The sequence below is a fragment of the Mustelus asterias genome, chromosome 25 (genome assembly GCF_964213995.1).
Source record: "Mustelus asterias chromosome 25, sMusAst1.hap1.1, whole genome shotgun sequence".
NCBI classification, from domain to species: Eukaryota; Metazoa; Chordata; class Chondrichthyes; order Carcharhiniformes; family Triakidae; genus Mustelus; species Mustelus asterias.
In genome coordinates, this window is record NC_135825.1 from 40,314,156 (window position 1) to 40,337,127 (window position 22,972).

Here is a 22,972-nt window from a genome sequence, read left to right on the forward strand (position 1 = left end):
GTAGTGTTACAGTCATAGCTAGGGTGTAGAGAAAGATCAACTTAATGCAAGGTAAGTCCATTCAAAAGTCTGACAGCAGCAGGGAAGAAGCTGTTCTTGTATCGGTTGGTACGTGACCTCAGCCTTTTGTATCTTTTTCCCAAAGGAAGAAGGTGGAAGAGAGAATGTCCGGGGTGCGTGGGGTCCTTAATTATGCTGGCTGCTTTGCCGAGGCAGCGGGAAGTGTAGACAGAGTCAATGGATGGGAGGCTGGTTTGTGTGAAGGATTAGAACATAGAACATAGAACATAGAACATTACAGCGCAGAACAGGCCCTTCGGCCCACGATGTTGCACCGACCAGTTAAAAAAAAACTGTGACCCTCCAACCTAAACCAATTTCTTTTCGTCCATGAACCTATCTACGGATCTCTTAAACGCCCCCAAACTAGGCGCATTTACTACTGATGCTGGCAGGGCATTCCAATCCCTCACCACCCTCTGGGTAAAGAACCTACCCCTGACATCGGTTCTATAACTACCCCCCCTCAATTTAAAGCCATGCCCCCTCGTGCTGGATTTCTCCATCAGAGGAAAAAGGCTATCACTATCCACCCTATCTAAACCTCTAATCATCTTATATGTTTCAATAAGATCCCCTCTTAGCCGCCGCCTTTCCAGCGAAAACAATCCCAAATCCCTCAGCCTCTCCTCATAGGATCTCCCCTCCATACCAGGCAACATCCTGGTAAACCTCCTCTGCACCCTCTCCAAAGCCTCCACATCCTTCCTGTAATGTGGGGACCAGAACTGCACACAGTACTCCAAGTGCGGCCGCACCAGAGTTGTGTACAGTTGCAACATAACGCTACGACTCCTAAATTCAATCCCCCTACCAATAAACGCCAAGACACCATATGCCTTCTTAACAACCTTATCTACTTGATTCCCAACTTTCAGGGATCTATGCACACATACACCTAGATCCCTCTGCTCCTCCACACTATTCAAAGTCCTCCCGTTAGCCCTATACTCAACACATCTGTTATTCCTACCAAAGTGAATTACCTCACACTTCTCCGCATTAAACTCCATCCGCCACCTCTCGGCCCAACTTTGCAACCTGTCTAAGTCTTCCTGCAAACTACGACACCCTTCCTCACTGTCTACCACACCACCGACTTTGGTGTCATCAGCAAATTTGCTAATCCACCCAACTATACCCTCATCCAGATCATTAATAAATATTACAAACAGCAGTGGCCCCAAAACAGATCCCTGAGGTACACCACTTGTAACCGCACTCCATGATGAATATTTACTATCAACCACCACCCTCTGTTTCCTATCCGCTAGCCAATTCCTGATCCAATTTCCTAGATCACCCCCAATCCCATACATCTGCATTTTCTGCAGAAGCCTACCATGGTGAACCTTATCAAACGCCTTACTAAAATCCATATATACCACGTCCACTGCCTTGCCCCCATCCACCTCCTTGGTCACTTTCTCAAAAAACTCAATAAGGTTAGTAAGGCACGACCTACCTGCCACAAAACCATGCTGACTATCACCTATCAATTCGTTACTCTCCAAATAACTATAAATCCTATCCCTTATAATTTTTTCCAACATCTTGCCGACAACAGAAGTGAGACTCACCGGTCTATAATTCCCGGGGAAGTCTCTGTTCCCCTTCTTAAACAATGGGACAACATTCGCTAACCTCCAATCTTCTGGTACTATACCAGAGGCCAACGACGACCTGAAGATCAGAGCCAGAGGCTCTGCAATCACTTCTCTTGCCTCCCAGAGAATCCTTGGATAAATCCCATCCGGACCAGGGGATTTATCTATTTTCAGACCCTCCAGAATATCCTGCACATCCTCCTTATCAACTGTAATACTGTCTATTCTACTCCCTTGCAACCCAGTGTCCTCCTCAGCTATATTCATGTCCCCTTGCGTGAACACCGAAGAGAAATATTGGGCTACATTCACAACCTTTTGTAGTTTCTTATGGTCTTGGGCAGAGCAGAAGCCATACCAAGCTGTGATACAACCAGAAAGAATGCTTTCTGTGGGGCATCTGCAAATGTTGGTGAGATTCGGAGCTGACATGCCAAATTTCCTTAGTCTTCTGAGAAAGTAGAGGCGTTGGTGGGCTTTCATAACTATCGTGTCAGCATGGGGGGACCAGGACAGGTTGTTGGTGATCTGGACACCTATAAATTTGAAGCTCTCGACCCTTTCTACTTGTCGATGACAATCTCCTTCATTTTGTTGACATTGAGGGAGAGATAATTGTTGCCGCACCAGTTCACCAGATTCTCTATCTCATTCCTGTACTCTGTCTCGTCATTGTTTGAGATCCGACCCACTATGGTGGTGTCATCAATAAACTTGAAAATCGAATTGGAGGGGAATTTGGCTGCACAGTCATAGGTGTATAAGGACTATAGTAGGGGGCTGAGAACACAGCCTTGTGGGGCACCGGTGTTGAGGATGATCGTGGAGGAGCTGTTGTTGCCTATCCTTACTGATTGTGGTCTGTAGGTTAGGAAGTTCAGGATCTAGTCGCAGAGGGAGATGCCGAGGCCCAGGCCACGGAGTTTGGAGATGGGTTTAGTGGGAATAATAGTGTTCAAGGCTGAGCTGTAGTCAATAAATAGGAGTCTGACATAGTATGAATGAATTGTATGCATGAATTGTCCATTTTCGTGTACTTGAGGCTTTCTGCCAGTTTAGTGTAATGGTCTTCTCTCCGAGGGATAGGATATCTATCTGCTTGAGCAGCTCTGTTTATGATCAGCTTGTAATCGCCACAAATTCTCACTTTTTGGTCTGGTTTTTGCAGTTGGACTATTGGTGCAGCCCTCTCTGAGAGTTTTACCGGTTTGATTATCCCTAGGTCTTCCAACCTCTTCAACTTTCTGACATAGGGTATCAGGGACAGGCCGGGCTCCAAAACATTTTGATTGTACTCATTACTCCATGTATACAGCCTAGCTCTCTCAAAAAAAACTCTTGATACTTGCACAAGAGCTCTTGGAAAACCCCATCCGAGATGTTCAATATTTCCAGCCAATTCAATTTGATTCGCTTCAGCCACCCTCATCCCATAATGCTAGACCTCTGTCCTTTCTCTACTGGTGTTAAAACTCTTACTTTCTCTACTATCAGGGGAGCTGGGCAGACTGGTGCTGGTAAGACCCCAAAGTTGACATCGTGCCCAATAACTTCAGTGCCTCCCATGTATAGGTTGCCAACTTTGCCAAAGTGATGCCCAGGTTACTGCAAATGCGTTTTTCCTTATTGACACATTATGTTGCTCCCTTTACAAAGAACAAAGAACAGTGCAGCACAGGAAACAGGCCCTTCGGCCCTCCAAGCCTGTGCCGCTCCTTGGTCCAACTAGACCAATCGTTTGTATCCCTCCGTTCCCAGGCTGCTCATGTGACTATCCAGGTAAGTCTTAAACTATGTCAGCGTGCCTGCCTCCACCACCCTACTTGGCAGCGCATTCCAGGCCCCCACCACCCTCTGTGTAAAAAACGTCCCTCTGATATCCGAGTTAAACTTCGCCCCTCTCACCTTGAGCCCGTGACCCCTTGTGAACGTCACTTCTGATCTGGGAAAAAGCTTCCCACCGTTCACCCTATCTATCCCCTTCATAATCTTGTACACCTCTATTAGATCTCCCCTCATTCTCCGTCTTTCCAGGGAGAACAACCCCAGTTTACCTAATCTCTCCTCATAGCTAAGACCCTCCATACCAGGCAACATCCTGGTAAACCTTCTCTGCACTCTCTCTAACGCCTCCACGTCCTTCTGGTAGTGCGGTGACCAGAACCGGATGCAGTACTCCAAATGTGGCCTAACCAGCGTTCTATACAGCTGCATCATCAGATTCCAGCTTTTATACTCTATACCCCGTCCTATGAAGGCAATCATACCATATGCCTTCTTCACCACCTTCTCCACCTGTGTTGCCACCTTCAAGGATTTGTGGACTTGCACACCGAGGTCCCTCTGTGTTTCTATACTCCTGATGACTCTGCCATTTATTGTATAACTCCTCCCTACATTATTTCTTCCAAAATGCATCACTTCGCATTTATCCGGGTTAAACTCCATCTGCCATTTCTCTGCCCAATTTTCCAGCCTATCTATATCCTGCTGTATTGCCCGACAATGCTCTTTGCTATCCGCAAGTCCAGCCATCTTCGTGTCATCCGCAAACTTGCTGATTACACCAGTTACACCTTCTTCCAAATCATTTATATATATCACAAATAGCAGAGGTCCCAGTACAGAGCCCTGCGGAACACCACTGGTCACAGACCTCCAGCCGGAAAAAGACCCTTCGACCACTACCCTCTGTCTCCTATGGCCAAGCTAGTTCTCCACCCATCTAGCCACTTCTTCTTGTATCCCATGAGCCTTAACCTTCTTAACCAACCTGCCATGTGGGACTTTGTCAAATGCCTTACTCAAATCCATATAGACGACATTCACGGCCCTTCCTTCATCAACCGTTTTTGTCACTTCCTCAAAAAACTCCACCAAATTTGTAAGGCACGACCTCCCTCTTACAAAACCATGCTGTCTGTCACTAATGAGATTGTTCATTTCTAAATGCACATACATCCTGTCTCTAAGAATCCTCTCCAACAACTTCCCGACCACGGACGTCAAGCTCACCGGCCTATAATTTCCTGGGTTATGCCTGCTACCCTTCTTAAACAATGGGACCACATTCGCTATCCTCCAATCCTCAGGGACCTCACCCGTGTCCAAAGAAGCGACAAAGATTTCCGTCAGTGGCCCAGCAATTTCATCTCTCGTCTCCCTGAGCAGTCGAGGATAGATGCCATCAGGCCCTGGGGCTTTGTCAGTTTTAATGTTCCCTAAAAAACCTAACACTTCCTCTCTTGGAATGGAGATTTTCTCTAATGGGTCAACACCTCCCTCCGAGACACTCCCGGTTAACACGCCCCTCTCCTTCGTGAATACCGATGCAAAGTATTCATTTAGGATCTCCCCTATTCCCTTAGGTTCTAAGCATAATTCCCCTCCTTTGTCCCTGAGAGGTCCGATTTTCTCCCTGACAACTCTTTTGTTCCTAACGTATGAATAGAATGCCTTAGGATTCTCCTTAATCCTGCCTGCCAAGAACATCTCGTGACCTCTTTTTGCCCTTCTAACTCCCCGTTTGAGTTCTTTCCTACTCTCTCTGTATTCCTCCAGAGCTCCATCTGTTTTCTGTTGCCTGGACTTAACGTACGCCTCCCTTTTCATTTTAATCAGATCCTCAATTTCCCTGGTTATCCACGGCTCTCGAATCCTACCTTTCCTATCTTTCCTTTTTACAGGCACATGCCTATCCTGCAGCCTTATCAATAGTTCCTTAAAAGACTCCCACATGCCAGATGCGGACTTACCCTCGAACACCCTCTCCCAATCAACATCCACCAATTCCTGCCTAATCCGGCTATAGTCAGCCTTCCCCCAATTTAGCACCCTGCCCATAGGACAGCACTCATCCTTGTCCATTACTAACCTAAAGTTAACAGAGTTGTGGTCACTATTTGCCACATGTTCCCCATCCGAAACTTTGACGACCTGACCGGGCTCATTTCCCAGAACTAGGTCCAGTATAGCCCCCTCTCTAGTCGGGCTATCTACATACCGTTTCAAAGAACCTTCCAGTACGCATTTTACAAATTCCTCCCCGTCCGGACCCCCAGCTCTAAGCACTTTCCAGTCTGTGCCAGGGAAATTAAAGTCCCCCACTACAACAACCCTATTTTTTCTGCACCTATCCAGAATCTCCTGACATATCCTTTCCTCCACTTCCCGTGGGCTGTTGGGTGGTCTGTAGTACACCCCCAGCATAGTGACTGCACCCTTCCTGTTTCTGAGTTCCACCCACAGCGACTCAGTACATGACCCCTCTAAGTTGTCTACCCTCTGCACCGTGGTAATATGCTCCTTAACTAATATCGCTACTCCCCCACCTTTTTTAGCCCCTCCTCGGTCTCGCCTAAAACACTTATACCCCGGAATATTCAGCTGCCAGTCCTGTCCTTTTAACCAAGTTTCCGTCACCGCAACCACATCCAAATTCCGCATAAGCATTAAGGCCCTAAGTTCGTCTGTTTTACCCGTTACGCTCCTCACATTGAAGCAGATGCACTCCAGACCTCCAGGCCCATTCAGGTCATCCTCCTCCAGAGTGCTGCTCTTCTTAGCTAGCCTTGTCCTGGCCCCGAGCTCAACCCCAGCCTCAGTATTTACTGACCTCCTGTTTTGTTCCCCACACCCCTGCCACACTAGTTTAAATCCTGCCGAAACACTCTTGCAAAACTCCCAGCCAGGATATTTGCTTCCTTCCAGTTAAGGTGTAACCCATCCTTTCTGTACAGTTGCCATCCTGACTTGAAGATTTCCCAGTTATCTATGAATTTAAAACCCTCCCTCTTGCACCAGTCCTTTAGCCACGCGTTCAACTGTGGAATCTCCCTGTTCCGAGCCTCACTTGCACTAGACACCGGGAGCAGTCCAGAGATTGCTACCCTGGAGGCCTTACTTTTTAGCCTCGCACCCAATTCCCTGAATTTCTCTCGTATGACCCCCCTGCTCTTCCTACCTACATCATTTTCACCAATGTGTATAATCACATCCGTTTGACTACCTTCCTTTTTAAATATGCTTCCTACCCTCTCGGAGACATCCAGTACCCCGGCACCAGGGAGGCAGACTACCATCCTGGATTCTCATTCACTCCCACAGAACCGCCTGTCCGTGCCTCTAACCATTGCGTCCCCCACAACTATCGCTCTCCTAAACCCCTTCTTTCCCTTCCGGACCCCTGAGCCTGTCTCCATGGAGGCGATCTGGTCCTCGTGGCTTACCCCTGGAGGGTCACCCCCCTCCACAGAATCCAAAACAATATACCTATTTTGGAGGGGGACAACCACAGGGGATCCCTCCACAGACTGCTCACTCCCTTCCCTTCTCCCATCTGTTGCCCATCCCTTTCTTTTATGGGAGACTGCCACTGGGGTACTTTCTGGCACATCACCCTTCTGACTATTACCCCTCCTAACTGTGACCCACGTGTCTTCCTTCCGAGACACTGGTGTCACTACCTGACTATAACTTTTATCTATTAATCTCTCATTTTCCCTAACTAAACTGAGTTAATCGAGCCTCAGCTCCAGCTCCCTTACACGATCCTTCAGGAGTTGCAGTTCCACGCATCTGGCACAGATATGGACTTCCGGGAGGCAAGTTGTCTCCAGGAACTCCCACATCCCACACCGAATGCAGTATACTGGCCTCCCACTCATACCAGCCATGTCCTTTTTAGTTTTTGGGAGATAAAACAAAAAAGGGGGTGTAACAGAAGAAAAACAAACAACCTTCCTCGCCTTCGCCGAAGCCCTGTGAGCCAAAGCCCTTACAGCTCACACTCTGCTCCCTGCTCACTCCACTGCCCGCTCCAGACGCTGCCCGCTCAAAAGTGTGGCCTGCTTTTAAAACCTCCCCAGGCTGCTCCTGGGCCTACTTCCTGTTTTGAAAAAAAAATCTTTTTAAATTAGCCCTTTTTAAACCTTCCCCAGGCTGCTCCTGGGCCTACTTCCTGTTTTGAAAAAAAAGCCTCCTTTTTAAATTAGCCCTTTTTAAACCTTCCCCAGGCTGCTCCTGGGCCTACTTCCTGTTTTGAAAAAAAAGCCTCCTTTTTAAATTAGCCCTTTTTAAACCTTCCCCAGGCTGCTCCTGGGCCTACTTCCTGTTTTGAAAAAAAAGCCTCCTTTTTAAATTAGCCCTTTTAAAACCTCCCCAGGCTGCTCCTGGGCCTACTTCCTGTTTTGAAAAAAAAATCTTTTTAAATTAGCCCTTTTTAAACCTTCCCCAGGCTGCTCCTGGGCCTACTTCCTGTTTTGAAAAAAAAGCCTCCTTTTTAAATTAGCCCTTTTTAAACCTTCCCCAGGCTGCTCCTGGGCCTACTTCCTGTTTTGAAAAAAACCCTCCGATTTTTAAGCCAAATGTAACTGAAAAATAAATAAATAAAATGCAGACACAATCTCTCTTACCCTCAGCCTGCTCCTGTGGAACAATGAGAATCTTTCTGCAAAGCCCTGGAAGCAAATTATTTCGGCTTTCTGTTGCCACTCTTGTGGAACTGGATGAATACAAGCTCCAAGCCCTGTTGAGGATGGATCAGCAGCCATCACTGTGGTCAATCTGGATTGCCATTCACATCTGAACAGCCTTTCCTTTTTTCACTGAAATGCCCCCAAACCATTGCCCTTGCAAATGGAAAGCTGTTTCAAGTGCTGTTCTGAGGGCTCGGTGATGGGACCCCTGCTGTTTGTTGGCCTTTTTGTTACAATTCTGTCAAAGGTTCGGTATTGTAGCTAAATTTGGAATAAATTTGACAACTTGATTGACCATTCTGAAAAACCTTGGTAAGATTGGCACATTTCAAATGTGCAGTCACCCATGGCTTTTTTTTTCAGCATGTACCATGATACACTGTAGTTGTAAGCTGAGTGCCAAGAATTTAATGGTAGTTTTCAAAGATTCCTATCTCTCCATTTTGAGGGCTTCACAAATCATAGAACCATAGAAATGATACAGCATAGAAGGAGGCTATTCGGCTCATCTAGTCCATGCTGACCCAAAGACATCCAGGTGCCCTTTCTAATCCCATTTTCCTGCACCCAGCCCATAGCCCTGCAGCTTGCAGCACTTAAGGTGCAGATCTAGGTACTTTTTAAATGGGCTTATTTTCTCCGCCTCCGCTACCAACTCGGGCAGCGAATTCCAGATACCCACCACCCTCTGTGTAAAAAAAGTTCTTCCTCGTGTCCCCTCTGTTCCTGTGCTGTACATTTCTTTGTTCTTTGCTCTTTGTACCCACCTCTACTACTGTCTCTGGCAGCTTGTTCCAGACACTCTCCACCGTCTGAGTGAAAGAATTGCCCCTCTGGACCCATTTGTATCTCTCCCCTCTCACCTTAAACCTCTGTCCTCTAGTTTTAGATTCCCCTACCTTTGGGAAAAGATGTTGACTATCGAACTGATCTGTGCCCCTCATTATTTTATAGACCTCAAAAGATCACTCCTACGCTCCAGGGAAAATAGTCCCAATCTATCCAGCCTCTCCTTATAACTCAAACCATCAAGTCCCGGTAGCATCCTTGTAAATCTTAATAAATGTTGCTAGCATCCTCGACTCCTGCTCGAGGGATATCTGCCAAAACCCACCAATAGTGTCAAGTTAGTGATGAGGACACTGGCAGGTTTTACTAAGCTGCTATCCACTGAGCATTCAGACTGATTTCTCTCCCTGGCCATTTTGTTTAATTGCACGAGGTCCACACAAAGCCTGGGCTGACCTGGGCTTGGGAACTGGTACGAGCCTGAGCTCCACCGGGTTGGCTCTGTGATGGATATAATGCCTCTATGTGATGTTATGTTTAACTTTGAGCAGCAGAGAATGTGGTAAATAGATATGAAGGCAGAGTGACATCTTGATCCAATGTAATATGGCATTTATGCTTGAGCTTACTGAGCCCTTGAAAGAACTTTGGGAAATCTTGGCGGAATTCTGTCTGGTTGTCTTCAGTACTATTTCATTCACTTTTTGCAAAATGCCAAGTTGCATGACACATACGCATTTCTGCGCAGTAAATAAAAACCTGTATTGTGCAAGATATAGAGGTAACCTTGTGGTGAAGGGAGGCAGTTATCTAACCTTTTAATTTTGGATTTGTTCCACCTGGACCTTGGAGCTTAATATTGAGCGGTTGCTTGGGAACAATGTTTTGAACCATGCCAGATGATTAGCCAGTGTTGTAACACCAGCTCCAGTGTGACAGAAAGTCACTTTTTTAAAGCCTTTCACTTACAAAGTGGCAGACCAAAAACCTTGTTCTTAGTCCTTTACTTCTGTAAGTCTGTGATGTCATTCTGTGTGTCGTAGATATTTTGCTGCCCCCTACTATACTCCTTATATACCTATGACTGTATAATTCCCCTCCAACTTGATTTTCAAGTTTACTGACGACACCACCATAGTGGGTCAAATCTTAAACAATGATGAGACGGAGTACAGGATTGAGATAGAGAATCTGGTGAACTGGTGCAGCGACAATAATCTCTCCCTCAATGTCAACAAAACAAAGGAGATTGTCATCGACTTCAGGAAGCGTAAAGGAGAACATGCCCCTGTCTACATCAACAGGGACGAAGCAGAAAGGCTCGAGAGCTTCAAGTTTATAGGTGTCAACCAACAATTTGTACTGGTCCACCCATGCCGACACTATAGTTAAGAAAGCCCACCAATGCCTCTACATTCTCAGAAGACCAAGGAAATTTGGCACTATAAAAGGTCGTGAACGTAGCCCAATCCATCACGCAAACCAGCCTCCCATCTATTGTCTCTGTCTATACTTCCTGCTGCCTCAGCAAAGCAGCCGGCATAATTAAGGGCCCCACGCATCCTGGACATTTTCTCTTCCACCTTCTTCTATCGGGAAAAAGATACAAAAGGCTGAGGTCACGTACCAACCGATACAAGAACAGCTTCTTCCCTGCTGCCATCAGACTTTTGAATGGATCTACCTTGCATTAAGTTAATCTTTCTCTATACCCTAGCTATGACTGTAACACGATATTGTGCACTCTCTCGTTTCCTTCTCTATCAACAGTATGCTTTGTCTGTATCGCATGCAAAAAACAATACTTTTCACTGTGTCCCAATACACATGACAATAATAAATCAAATCAAGATGGACTCAAGAGCACAGAGGAATGAATTCACCTGTTGCTTTCGCTATTTGATGTGCAAACCTGATGCTGCTCAACACCTAAAGAAAAAAAGTTTCCACGACACCCAGTGTTGATCTCTGGGAACCTTTGAGATTTGTAAGTGGCTGCAGAATAGGCAGTGACTTCTAGGTTGGTACTGACATCACCACTGAAGCACGTTGTGCTCCCCTTGTCTTGGGGTACAAATTGCAACTGAGTGGGTAATCACCGCAGGCACCGTGTGGGTGGAGACTGCGGCCTCAACAGCTTTTCCTTGTTAATAAATACCCTATGTGTTCCTGACAAAGTTTGTAGCATGCATCCTATAGTTTCACTTTTATCGTAACTCTAGTCTCACTCGGGTAGGTTATTTCAAAACTGCTACATTGTACATTATAAAAATTACACAAAAATTGACATTATACACAAGATGAGCTACGAGGTCAGCACATCTCTTCTGGGTACAGACTGTTCCGGAGCAAGGGCGAGAGGAGCAAGTTGTGGCTGCAGTGAAAAGTGTAAGGGATTAACTTTATTTTCATTACTTTTTCGCGGGGTTTCTTTTTTACGAGTTTAAAGGGAAAGCGGAAGTAGGCCGGGCGCGAGGTGACCTGGGAAGGGATTGTTTTTTTAAAAATAAAAGCTACTTACCTGGGGGGAGCGTTCTCATTGTTCAACCGGAGCAAGGGAGAGAGGAGCGAGTTGTGGCTCAGTGAAAAGTGTATATGGATTTCAGCAAAGTGTTTGATAAGGTTCCCATGGTAAGCTATTGCAGAAAATACGGACACATGGGATTGAGGGTGATTTAGTGGTTTGGATCAGGAATTGGCTAGCTGTAAGAAAACAGAGGGTGGTGGTTGATGGGAAATATTCATCCTGGAGTTCAGTTACTAGTGGTGTACCGCAAGGATCTGTTTTGGGGCCACTGCTGTTTGCCATTTTTATAAATGACCGAGAAGGATGGATTAGTAAATTTGCGGATGACACTAAAGTCGGTGGAGTTGTAGACAGTGCGGAGGGAAGTGGCAGGTTACAGAGGGACATAGATAAGCTGCAGAGCTGGGCTGAGAGGTGGCAAATGGAGTTTAATGCAGAAAAGTGTGAGGTGATTCATTTTGGAAGGAGTAACAGGAATACAGAGTACTGGGCTAATGGTAAGATACTTGGTAGTGTGGATGAACAGAAGGATCTGGGTGTCCATGTGCATAGATCCCTGAAAGTTGGCACCCAGGTTGATAGGGTTGTTAAGAAGGCGTACGGTGTGTTAGCTTTTATTGGTAGAGGGATTGAGTTTCAGAGCCAGGAGGTCATGCTGCAACTGTACAAAACTCTGGTGCGCCCGCACTTGGAGTATTGCGTACAGTTCTGGTCGCCGCATTATAGGAAAGATGTGGAAGCATTGGAAAGGGTGCAGAGGAGATTTACCAGGATGTTGCCTGGTATGGTGGGAAAATCGTATGAGGAAAGGCTGAGGGACTTGAGGTTGTTTTCGTTAGAGAGAAGAAGGTTAAGAGGTGACTTAATAGAGGCATACAAGATGATCAGAGGATTAGGTAGGGTGGATAGTGAGAGCCTTTTTCCTCGGATGGTGATGGCTAACACGAGGGGACATAGCTTTAAATTGAGGGGTGATAGATATAGGACAGATGTCAGAGGTAGGTTCTTTACTCAGAGAGTAGTAAGGGCGTGGAATGCCCTGCCTGCAGCAGTTGTGGACTCGTCAACATTAAGACCGTTCAAATGGTTATTGGATAAACATATGGATGATATTGGAATAGTGTAGATTAGAGGGGCTTTAGATTAGTTCCACTGGTCGGCGCAACATCGAGGGCTGAAGGGCTTGTACTGCGCTGTAATGTTCTATGTTCCATCTGCTCTCAAGTCTCAAGCACATGACTGCTGGCATCACTCAAACTTCATCATAGAAACCCTACGGTACAGAAAGAGGCCATTCGGCCCATCGAGTCTGCACCGACCACAATCCCATCCAGGCCCTACCCCCATATCCCTACATATTTTACCCACTAATCCCTCTAACGTACGCATCTCAGGACACTAAAGGGCAATTTAAGCATGGCCAATCAACCTAACCCGCACATCTTTGGAATGTGGGAGGAAACCGGAGCACCCGGAGGAAACCCACGCAGACACGAGGAGAATGTGCAAACTCCACACAGACAGTGACCTAAGCCGGGAATCGAACCCAGGTCTCTGGAGCTGTGAAGCAGCAGTGCTAACCACTGTGCTACCGTGCTGCACATCACAATTTCCTTACCATAACCATTAACAAATTAGATTAATGTTATTTGGAAAGAGTTGAGAACTGAATGATATATATTCAGAGTGCCAAATTTACTACTGTACTGTATTCAGGTGCTTAGCAAAAATTTATTGGCCCATCAACCACATGGAGAGCAGCAGAAATATACTCGATGAAGCGTTTTGTGTTTTAAAATGTGATTGTTTTGAAGCAGGGCAGCATCTCAAATTGTGCAGTTACTTTTGTCATTTATCTTAATCCTGTGTTCTCTGATTACTTACATTTGAAATACTTTCCTCCTATCTGCTCTGTCAAAACCCTTCATAATTTTGATCGCCTCAATTAATAATTCCATTCACCTTCTGTCTTCTAAGTAAAAGAATCCCAGCTTCTCTGCTTTCTCCTTTAGCCCAACCTGATGGAACTGACATCCTTTGGAAAATGGTTAAGAATGCTAGAGCTCGGATCAAAATATTCTTTCATAAAGGTTCAGCAGAATCTCCTTATTTTTATATTTAATGCCTCAATTATAAAACCAGGAATTCCATGTGCTTTTAAATATGCTTCTCAACTTGTCTGACCACATTGAGATGTATGTAAAACTACATTCATTCTCTCTCCTCCACCCCCTCTTTCCCTCCATTTCCTCTCTTTCCTCACCCTTCCATTCCAACTCTCTCTCATCCCTTCATTGTCCCTTTTCTCTCTCGCTCACACTCCATAATCTCTGCACTCTCTCTTTCCCTTCTTCTTTCCTTCTCTCTGGCAGGGGTCAGTTTATTGTCTATGGTGAACCAGGCCAGCTCACAATCCAGGAGCGGATGTGGATTAATAGCGACTTCAATTTTGACAATGTCTTATCAGCGATGATGGCTCTCTTTACTGTTTCCACCTTCGAGGGGTGGCCCCAGTGAGTACTGAGGGAGGGACTCCAGTATGTGCAAGTGCGATCCCAGAGAGTAAGAGAGATGCAAGAGAGTACAGAGGGAGATCCTAGTGAGTACAGAGAGCAATCCCACTGAATGCAGAGTGCAATCTCAGTAAAATTGCACTTATTAGCAATCTTGGTGAGTACAAGGTCTCACTGAGAGTTGGGATAGGATCTAAGTGGGTCATTATGATTGTTTGACAGTGATATCAGGGGGTCTCGAAGTCCCTGTGGAAACTTTTTTATTCATTCTTGGGCTTTGGTGGTAAAGCCAGTATTTGTTGCCCCTCGCATATTTCCACAACTCAGTAGCTTGCTCAGCCATTTCAGAGGACAGTCCATCATCCACTATGCTGTGAGTCTGGAGTCACATGCAGGCCAGACTAGGGAAGGATGGCAGATTTCCTTCCCTAAAAAAGTGAGTGAACCAAATGGCTTTTTATAACAATCAATGACAAAACTTTCAATTTTAAATTCCACCAACTGCCATGGTGGAATTTGAACCCATCCTGCCAGAGCACAAAGCCAGGCCACAGATTTACCAGTGCAGTCACATTACAACTTCATCACCATCTGCCTTTAACTCCTTGTTCTCAGTCAGGACACAAGGTATTGAGTTGTAAAGAATATTTGAGAGTGGGATTTCATTCTTACTATGCGTTTGCTGATCTACGTTTGTATTCAAGAAGGGCTGCATTCCCTCAGTTGCTTTACCCCCGTCCTCTTTTTTATATTACAATAGGCATTTGCCTTGGGATTTGTATAATGGAGAGAGCAGAGCTGGATATTGTATAGAGCATGAACTGAGCGTCTAGTGGAGGTAACTGTCATCTCTCCCACCCAGGTTACTGTACAAGGCCATTGACTCTCACACCGAGGACATGGGACCGATCTTCAACTACCGAGTGGGAATTTCAATTTTCTTCATTATCTACATCATTCTCATTGCTTTCTTCATGATGAATATATTTGTGGGGTTTGTAATTGTAACGTTCCAAGAACAGGGAGAGGTTGAATACAAGAACTGTGAACTGGACAAAAACCAGGTAACGACCCACAGGTTCATCCTGTACCCGAGTAGCAATCCTCACTGTCATCCCGCACCCAAGTAACAATCCTCACTCACATCCCATACCAAGCAACAATCCTCACTCTCAACCTGTACCCGAGAAACAATCCTCACTCCCATCCCATACCCGAGTAACAATCCTCACTTTCATCCTGTACCCGAGTAACAATCCTCACTTTCATCCTGTACCCGAGTAACAATCCTCACTTTTATTCTGTACACCAGTAACAATCCTCACTCTCATCCCGTACCCGAGTAACAATCCTCACTATCATCCTGTACCCGGGAACAACCCTCTCTCTCGTCCCACACCTGGGTACCAATCCTCACTCTCGCTCTGTGGGTGAGTAATAATCCTCACTTTCATAGAACTGAGTAAAAATCGTGACTCTCATTTTGTGCCTGAGAAACAATCCTCACTCCCATCCCATACCCGAGTAACAATCCTCACTTTCATCCTGTACCCGAGTAACAATCCTCACTTTCATCCTGTACCCGAGTAACAATCCTCACTTTTATTCTGTACACCAGTAACAATCCTCACTCTCATCCCGTACCCGAGTAACAATCCTCACTATCATCCTGTACCCGGGAACAACCCTCTCTCTCGTCCCACACCTGGGTACCAATCCTCACTCTCGCTCTGTGGGTGAGTAATAATCCTCACTTTCATAGAACTGAGTAAAAATCGTGACTCTCATTTTGTGCCTGAGAAACAATCCTCACTCTCATCCCATACCCGAGTAACAATCCTCACTCTCATCCCATACCTGAATAATAACCCTCACTTTCATCCCGTACCTGAATAACAACCCTCACTCTCATCCCATACCTGAATAACAACCCTCACTCATCCCATACCTGAATAATAACCCTCACTTTCATCCTGTACCTGAGTAACAACACTCACTTTCATTTTGTACCTGAGTAACAACCCTCACTTTCATCCTGTACCTGAGTAAGAATCCCCACTCTCGTCCCGTACCTGAGTAACACTCGTCACTCTCATCCTGTACCCGAGTAACAATGCTCACTCTCAGCCCGTACCCGTGTAACAATCCTCACTCTCATCCCATATCTGAATAACAATCCTCACTCTCATCATGTACATGAGTAACTCTCTTTATGTACATGAGTATCAATCCTCATTCTCATCCTGTAGCCAAGGAACAATCCTAACTCTCACCAGAGTAACAACCCTCACAAACATCCCGCACCCAGGTACCAATCCTCACTCACATCCTTAACCAGAGCAACAGCCCTCACTCTCGTCCTGTACCTGAGTAACAATCCCTACTCTCATCCCGTACCTGAGTAACACTCCTCATTCTCATCCCATACCCGAGTAATAATGCTCACTCTCAGTTCATACCTGAGTAACAACCCTCACTCACATCCTGTACCCGAATAACAGCACTCACTCTCGTCCTGCACCTGGGTACCAATCCCCACTCTCATCCTCTACCAGAGTAACAATCTTCACTCTCGTCCCATACCTGAGTAACAAACGTCACATTCTGCCCGTACCTGAGTAACAATCCTCACTCTCATCACATACCTGAGTGAGAATCTTCACTCTCATCACAGAACTGAGTAAAAATTGTGACTCTCATTCTGTACCTGAGTAACAATCCTCACTCTCAATGCCTACCAGAGGAACAATCCTCACATTCATCCCTTATCTGAACAATAGTCACTCGCATTGCATACCTGAGTGAAAATCTTCACACTCATCATGTACCTAAGTAACAATCCACACACACATCCCATACCCGAGTAACAATCCTCACTCCCATCCTGCACCTGAGGAACAATTCTCACTCTCATCCTGTACCTGAGTAACAATCATAACTCTCATGTCATGCCAGAGTAACAACCCTCACAAATGTCCAACACTTGGGTACCAATCCTCACTCTCATTCTCTACCAGAGCAACAATTCTCACTCTCGTCCCGTACCTGAGTAACAATCCTCACTCTCATCACAGAACCGAGTAAAAATCGTTTCTCTCATTCTGTACCTGAGTGACTATCTTCACTCTCATCCCGTACCGAGTAACAATGCTCACTCTCATCCCCTATCCAAGTAACAGCCCTCACCCTTATCCCATACCCGACTAACAACACTCACGCTCAACCTGTACCCGCATAACTAACTCTAGTCCCATACCCAGGTACCAATCCTCACTGTCATCCAGAAGCCAAATAACAATCCTCATTCTCATCTCATACCTGTGTAACAATCCTTACTCTCATCCTGTACCTGAGTAACAATCCTCTATCTCATCCTCTACCTGAGTAACAATCCTCACTCTCGTCTCGTACCCGGGCAAAAGTCCACACTCTCATCCTCTACCTGAATAACAATCCTCACTCTCGTATCGTACCTGAGTAACACTCCACACTCTCATCCTGTACCTGAGTAACAATCCACACTCTAGTCCCGCACCCAGGTACCAATCCTCACTCTCATCCTCTACCAGAGTAACAATCCTCACCCTCGTCCCATATCTGAGTAACAATCCTCACCCTCATCCCGTACCTGAGTAACAAACCTCATTCTTGTCCCGTACCTGAGTAACAAACCTTACTCTCGTGCCATACCTGAGCAACAATCCTCACTCTCGTCCCACACATGAGTAATGATCCTCATTCTAATCGTGTACCCAAATCACAATCCTCACTCTCGTCCCGCACCCAGGTACCAATCCTCGCACTCATCCTCTACCAGAGTAACAATTCTCACTCTCATCCTATACCTTAGTAACAATCCTCACACTCATCCTGTATCTGAGGAACAATCCTCATTCTCATCGCGTTCCCGAGTAACAACCCTCACAGTTGTCCCGCACCTGAGTACCAATCCTCATTCTCATCCTTATGCGGAATTTGGATGTGGTTGCGGTGATGGAAACTTGGTTAAAAGAAGGACAGGACTGGCAGCTGAATATTCCGGGGTATAAGTGTTTTAGGCGAGACAGAGGAGGGGCTAAAAAAGGTGGGGGAGTAGCGATATTAGTTAAGGAGCATATTACCGCGGTGCAGAGGGTAGACAACTTAGAGGGGTCATGTACTGAGTCGCTGTGGGTGGAACTCAGAAACAGGAAGGGTGCAGTCACTATGCTGGGGGTGTACTACAGACCACCCAACAGCCCACGGGAAGTGGAGGAAAGGATATGTCAGGAGATTCTGGATAGGTGCAGAAAACATAGGGTTGTTGTAGTGGGGGACTTTAATTTCCCTGGCACAGACTGGAAAGTGCTTAGGGCTGGGGGTCCGGACGGGGAGGAATTTGTAAAATGCGTACTGGAAGGTTCTTTGGAACAGTATGTAGATAGCCCGACTAGAGAGGGGGCTATACTGGACCTAGTTCTGGGAAATGAGCCCGGTCAGGTCGTCAAAGTTTCGGATGGGGAACATGTGGCAAATAGTGACCACAACTCTGTTAACTTTAGGATAGTAATGGACAAGGATGAGTGCTGTCCTACGGGTAGGGAGCTAAATTGGGGGAAGGCTGACTATAGCCGGATTAGGCAGGAATTGGTGGATGTTGATTGGGAGAGGATGTTCGAGGGCAAGTCCGCGTCTGGCATGTGGGAGTCTTTTAAGGAACTATTGATAAGGCTGCAGGATAGGCATGTGCCTGTAAAAAGGAAAGATAGGAAAGGTAGGATTCGAGAGCCGTGGATAACCAGGGAAATTGAGGATCTGATTAAAATGAAAAGGGAGGCGTACGTTAAGTCCAGGCAACTGAAAACAGATGGAGCTCTGGAGGAATACAGAGAGAGTAGGAAAGAACTCAAACGGGGAGTTAGAAGGGCAAAAAGAGGTCACGAGATGTTCTTGGCAGGCAGGATTAAGGAGAATCCTAAGGCATTCTATTCATACGTTAGGAACAAAAGAGTTGTCAGGGAGAAAATCGGACCTCTCAGGGACAAAGGAGGGGAATTATGCTTAGAACCCAAGGGAATAGGGGAGATCCTAAATGAATACTTTGTATCGGTATTCACGAAGGAGAGGGGCGTGTTAACCGGGAGTGTCTCGGAGGGAGGTGTTGACCCGTTAGAGAAAATCTCCATTACAAGAGAGGAAGTGTTAGGTTTTTTAGGGAACATTAAAACTGACAAAGCCCCAGGGCCTGATGGCATCTATCCTCGACTGCTCAGGGAGACGAGAGGTGAAATTGCTGGGCCTCTGACGGAAATCTTTGTCGCTTCTTTGGACACGGGTGAGGTCCCTGAGGATTGGAGGATAGCGAATGTGGTCCCGTTGTTTAAGAAGGGTAGCAGGGAAAACCCAGGAAATTATAGGCCAGTGAGCTTGACGTCCGTGGTCGGGAAGTTGTTGGAGAGGATTCTTAGAGACAGGATGTATGTGCATTTAGAACGGAACAATCTCATTAGTGACAGACAGCATGGTTTTGTAAGAGGGAGGTCGTGCCTTACAAATTTGGTGGAGTTTTTTGAGGAAGTGACAGAAACGGTTGATGAAGGAAGGGCCGTGAATGTCGTCTATATGGATTTGAGTAAGGCATTTGACAAAGTCCCACATGGCAGGTTGGTGAAGAAGGTTAAGGCTCATGGGATACAAGGAGAAGTGGCTTGGCCATAGGAGACAGAGGGTAGTGGTCGAAGGGTCTTTTTCCAGCTGGAGGTCTGTGACCAGTGGTGTTCCGCAGGGCTCTGTACTGGGACCTCTGCTATTTGTGATATATATAAATGATTTGGAAGAAGGTGTAACTGGTGTAATCAGCAAGTTTCGCGGATGACACGAAGATGGCTGGAATTGCGGATAGCGAAGAGCATTGTCGGGCAATACAGCAGGATATAGATAGGCTGGAAAATTGGGCGGAGAGGTGGCAGATGGAGTTTAATCCGGATAAATGCGAAGTGATGCATTTTGGAAGAAATAATGTAGGGAGGAGTTATACAATAAATGGCAGAGTCATCAGGAGTATAGAAACACAGAGGGACCTAGGTGTGCAAGTCCACAAATCCTTGAAGGTGGCAACACAGGTGGAGAAGGTGGTGAAGAAGGCATATGGTATGCTTGCCTTTATAGGACGGGGTATAGAGTATAAAAGCTGGAGTCTGATGATGCAGCTGTATAGAACGCTGGTTAGGCCACATTTGGAGTACTGCGTCCAGTTCTGGTCGCCGCACTACCAGAAGGACGTGGAGGCATTGGAGAGAGTGCAGAGAAGGTTTACCAGGATGTTGCCTGGTATGGAGGGTCTTAGCTATGAGGAGAGATTGGGTAGACTGGGGTTGTTCTCCTTGGAAAGACGGAGAATGAGGGGAGATCTAATAGAGGTATACAAGATTATGAAGGGTATAGATAGGGTGAACAGTGGGAAGCTTTTTCCCAGGTCGGAGGTGACGATCACGAGGGGTCACGGGCTCAAGCTGAAAGGGGCGAGGTATAACTCAGACATCAGAGGGACGTTTTTTACACAGAGGGTGGTGGGGGCCTGGAATGCGCTGCCAAGTAGGGTGGTGGAGGCAGGCACGCTGACATTGTTTAAGACTTACCTGGATAGTCACATGAGCAGCCTGGGAATGGAGGGATACAAACGATTGGTCTAGTTGGACCAAGGAGCGGCACAGGCTTGGAGGGCCGAAGGGCCTGTTTCCTGTGCTGTACGGTTCTTTGTTCTTTGTTCTTTGTTCTACCAGAGTAACAATCCTCACTTTCATCCTGCACCCGAGTAACAATCCTCACTCTCATGGCATACTTGAGTAACAACCCTCACTCTCATCACACAACTGAGTAAAAATTGTGACTCTCAGTCTGTACCTGAATAACAATCCTCACTCCCATTGCCTACCAGAGTAACAATGCTCACGTTCATCCCGTATCCGAACAACAATAACCATTCTCATGTATACCCGAGTGAAAATCTTCACTCTCATCCCGTACTCGGGTAACAATCCTCAATATCATCCCACACCTGAGTAACAATCCTCACTCTCATCCCATACCTGAGTACGGGTCGGGCGGCACAGTAGCACAACGGTTAGCACTGCTGCTTCACAGCACCAGGGACGCAGGTTCGATTCCCAGCTGTCTGTGTGAAGTTTGCATGTTCTCCCCATGTCTGCGTGGGTTTCATCCCGGTGCTCCAGTTTCATCCCACATTCTGAAAGACGTACTGGTTAGGTGCATTGACCTGAACAGGAGCTGGACTGTAGTGACTAGGAGAATTTCACAGAAAGATCATTGCAGTTTAATGTAAGCCTTACTTGTGACTAATAAATAAACTTAGAGTAACAATCCACACTCTTGTCCTGTACCTGAGTAACAATCCTGGTTCTCAAAGAACTCAGTAAAATTCGTCACTCTTATTCTGTACCTGAATAACAATCCTCACTCTCATCCCGTTCCTGCATATCAATCCTCACTCTCATCGTGTACCCGAGTAACAATCCTCACTCTCATCCCGTTCCTGCATATCAATCCTCACTCTCATCGTGTACCCGAGTAACAATCCTCACTCTCATCCCGTTCCCGCATATCAATCCTCACTCTCATCGTGTACCCGAGTAACAATCCTCACTCTCATCCCGTTCCCGCATATCAATCCTCACTCTCATCGTGTACCCGAGTAACAATCCTCACTCTCATCCCGTTCCTGCATATCAATCCTCACTCTCATCGTGTACCGGAGTAACAATCCTCACTCTCATCCCGTTCCTGCATATCAATCCTCACTCTCATCGTGTACCTGAGTAACAATCCTGAATCTCATCGTGTACCCGAGTAACAATCCTCACTCTCATCCTGTATCTGTGTAACAATCCTGAATCTCATCCCTCACCCGAATAACAATCCCCACTCTCATTGCGTACCCGAGTAACAATCCTCACTCTCGTCCTGCACTCGAGTAGCAATCTTCACTATCACTCTGCACCCGAGTAACAATGCTCACTCTGATCCTGTACCGAGTAACAATTGTCAGTCTCATCCCACACCTGAGTATCAATCCTCACTGTCATCATGTACTCGAGTAATGATCCTCACTCTCATCCGGTTCCCAACTAACAAACCCCACATTCGTCCTGCACTCAGGTACCAATCCTCAATCTCATCCTCTACCAGAGTAACAATCCTCACTCTCATGGCATATCTGAGTAACAATCCTCACTGTCATCCCATACCCGAGTAAGAATCCTCACTCACATCTCATACCCAAGTAACAAATCTCACTCTCATTCTGTACCTGAGTAACAATTCTCACTCTAGTCCTGCATCCACGTTCCAATCCTCACTCTTATCCTCTACCAGAGTAACAATCCTCACTCTCATCCTATACCTGAGTAACAAACCTCAGTCTCGTCCAGTACCTGAGTAACAATCGCCACTCTCACCCCGTATCTGAGCAACAATCATCACTCTCGTCCCATACTTGAGTAACAATCCTCACTCTCATCCTGTACCTGAGCAACAATCGTCACTCTCGTCCCATACCTGAGTAACAATCCTCACTCTCATCCTGTACCCGTGTAACAATTCCCATTCTCATCCTGTACCCGGGGTTCAATCTTCATTCTCATCCTTTCCCTGAGTAACAATCCTCACTCTCAACCTGTACCCGAGCAACAATCCTCACTCTCATCCTGTACCTGTGTAACAAGCATCACTCTCATGGCATACCTGAGTAACAATCCTCACTCTCATCCCATATCTGAGTAACAGCCCTCACTCTCATGGCATTTCTGAGTAACAATCCTCACTCTCATCCTGTACCCGAGTAACAATCCTCACTCTAATCCCGCCTCCAGGTACCAATCCTCATTCTCATCCTGTACCAGAGTAACAATCCTCACTCTCGTCCCGTACCTGAGTAACATCTTCACTCTCGTGCCGTACCTGAGCAACAATCCTCACTCTCGTCCCATATCTGAGTAACAATTC

General features: G+C 46.2%; 1 protein-coding gene across 6 annotated transcripts in view; it reads left to right on the plus strand.

Annotated features, from left to right (window-relative positions):
- LOC144511902 (voltage-dependent L-type calcium channel subunit alpha-1S-like) overlaps nt 1-22,972 on the plus strand; it is an 841,603-nt gene that overhangs the window by 294,040 nt on the left and 524,591 nt on the right. For all 6 annotated transcript variants that reach the window (XR_013500922.1, XR_013500923.1, XM_078242345.1 and 3 more), the window contains exons 23-24: nt 13,832-13,972; nt 14,835-15,036. Coding sequence is in view for 4 of the 6 variants with exons in the window: in XM_078242345.1 (XP_078098471.1) it covers nt 13,832-13,972; nt 14,835-15,036 (343 nt within the window). In the remaining 2 variants the exon portion in view is untranslated. The remainder of the gene's footprint in view (nt 1-13,831; nt 13,973-14,834; nt 15,037-22,972) is intronic.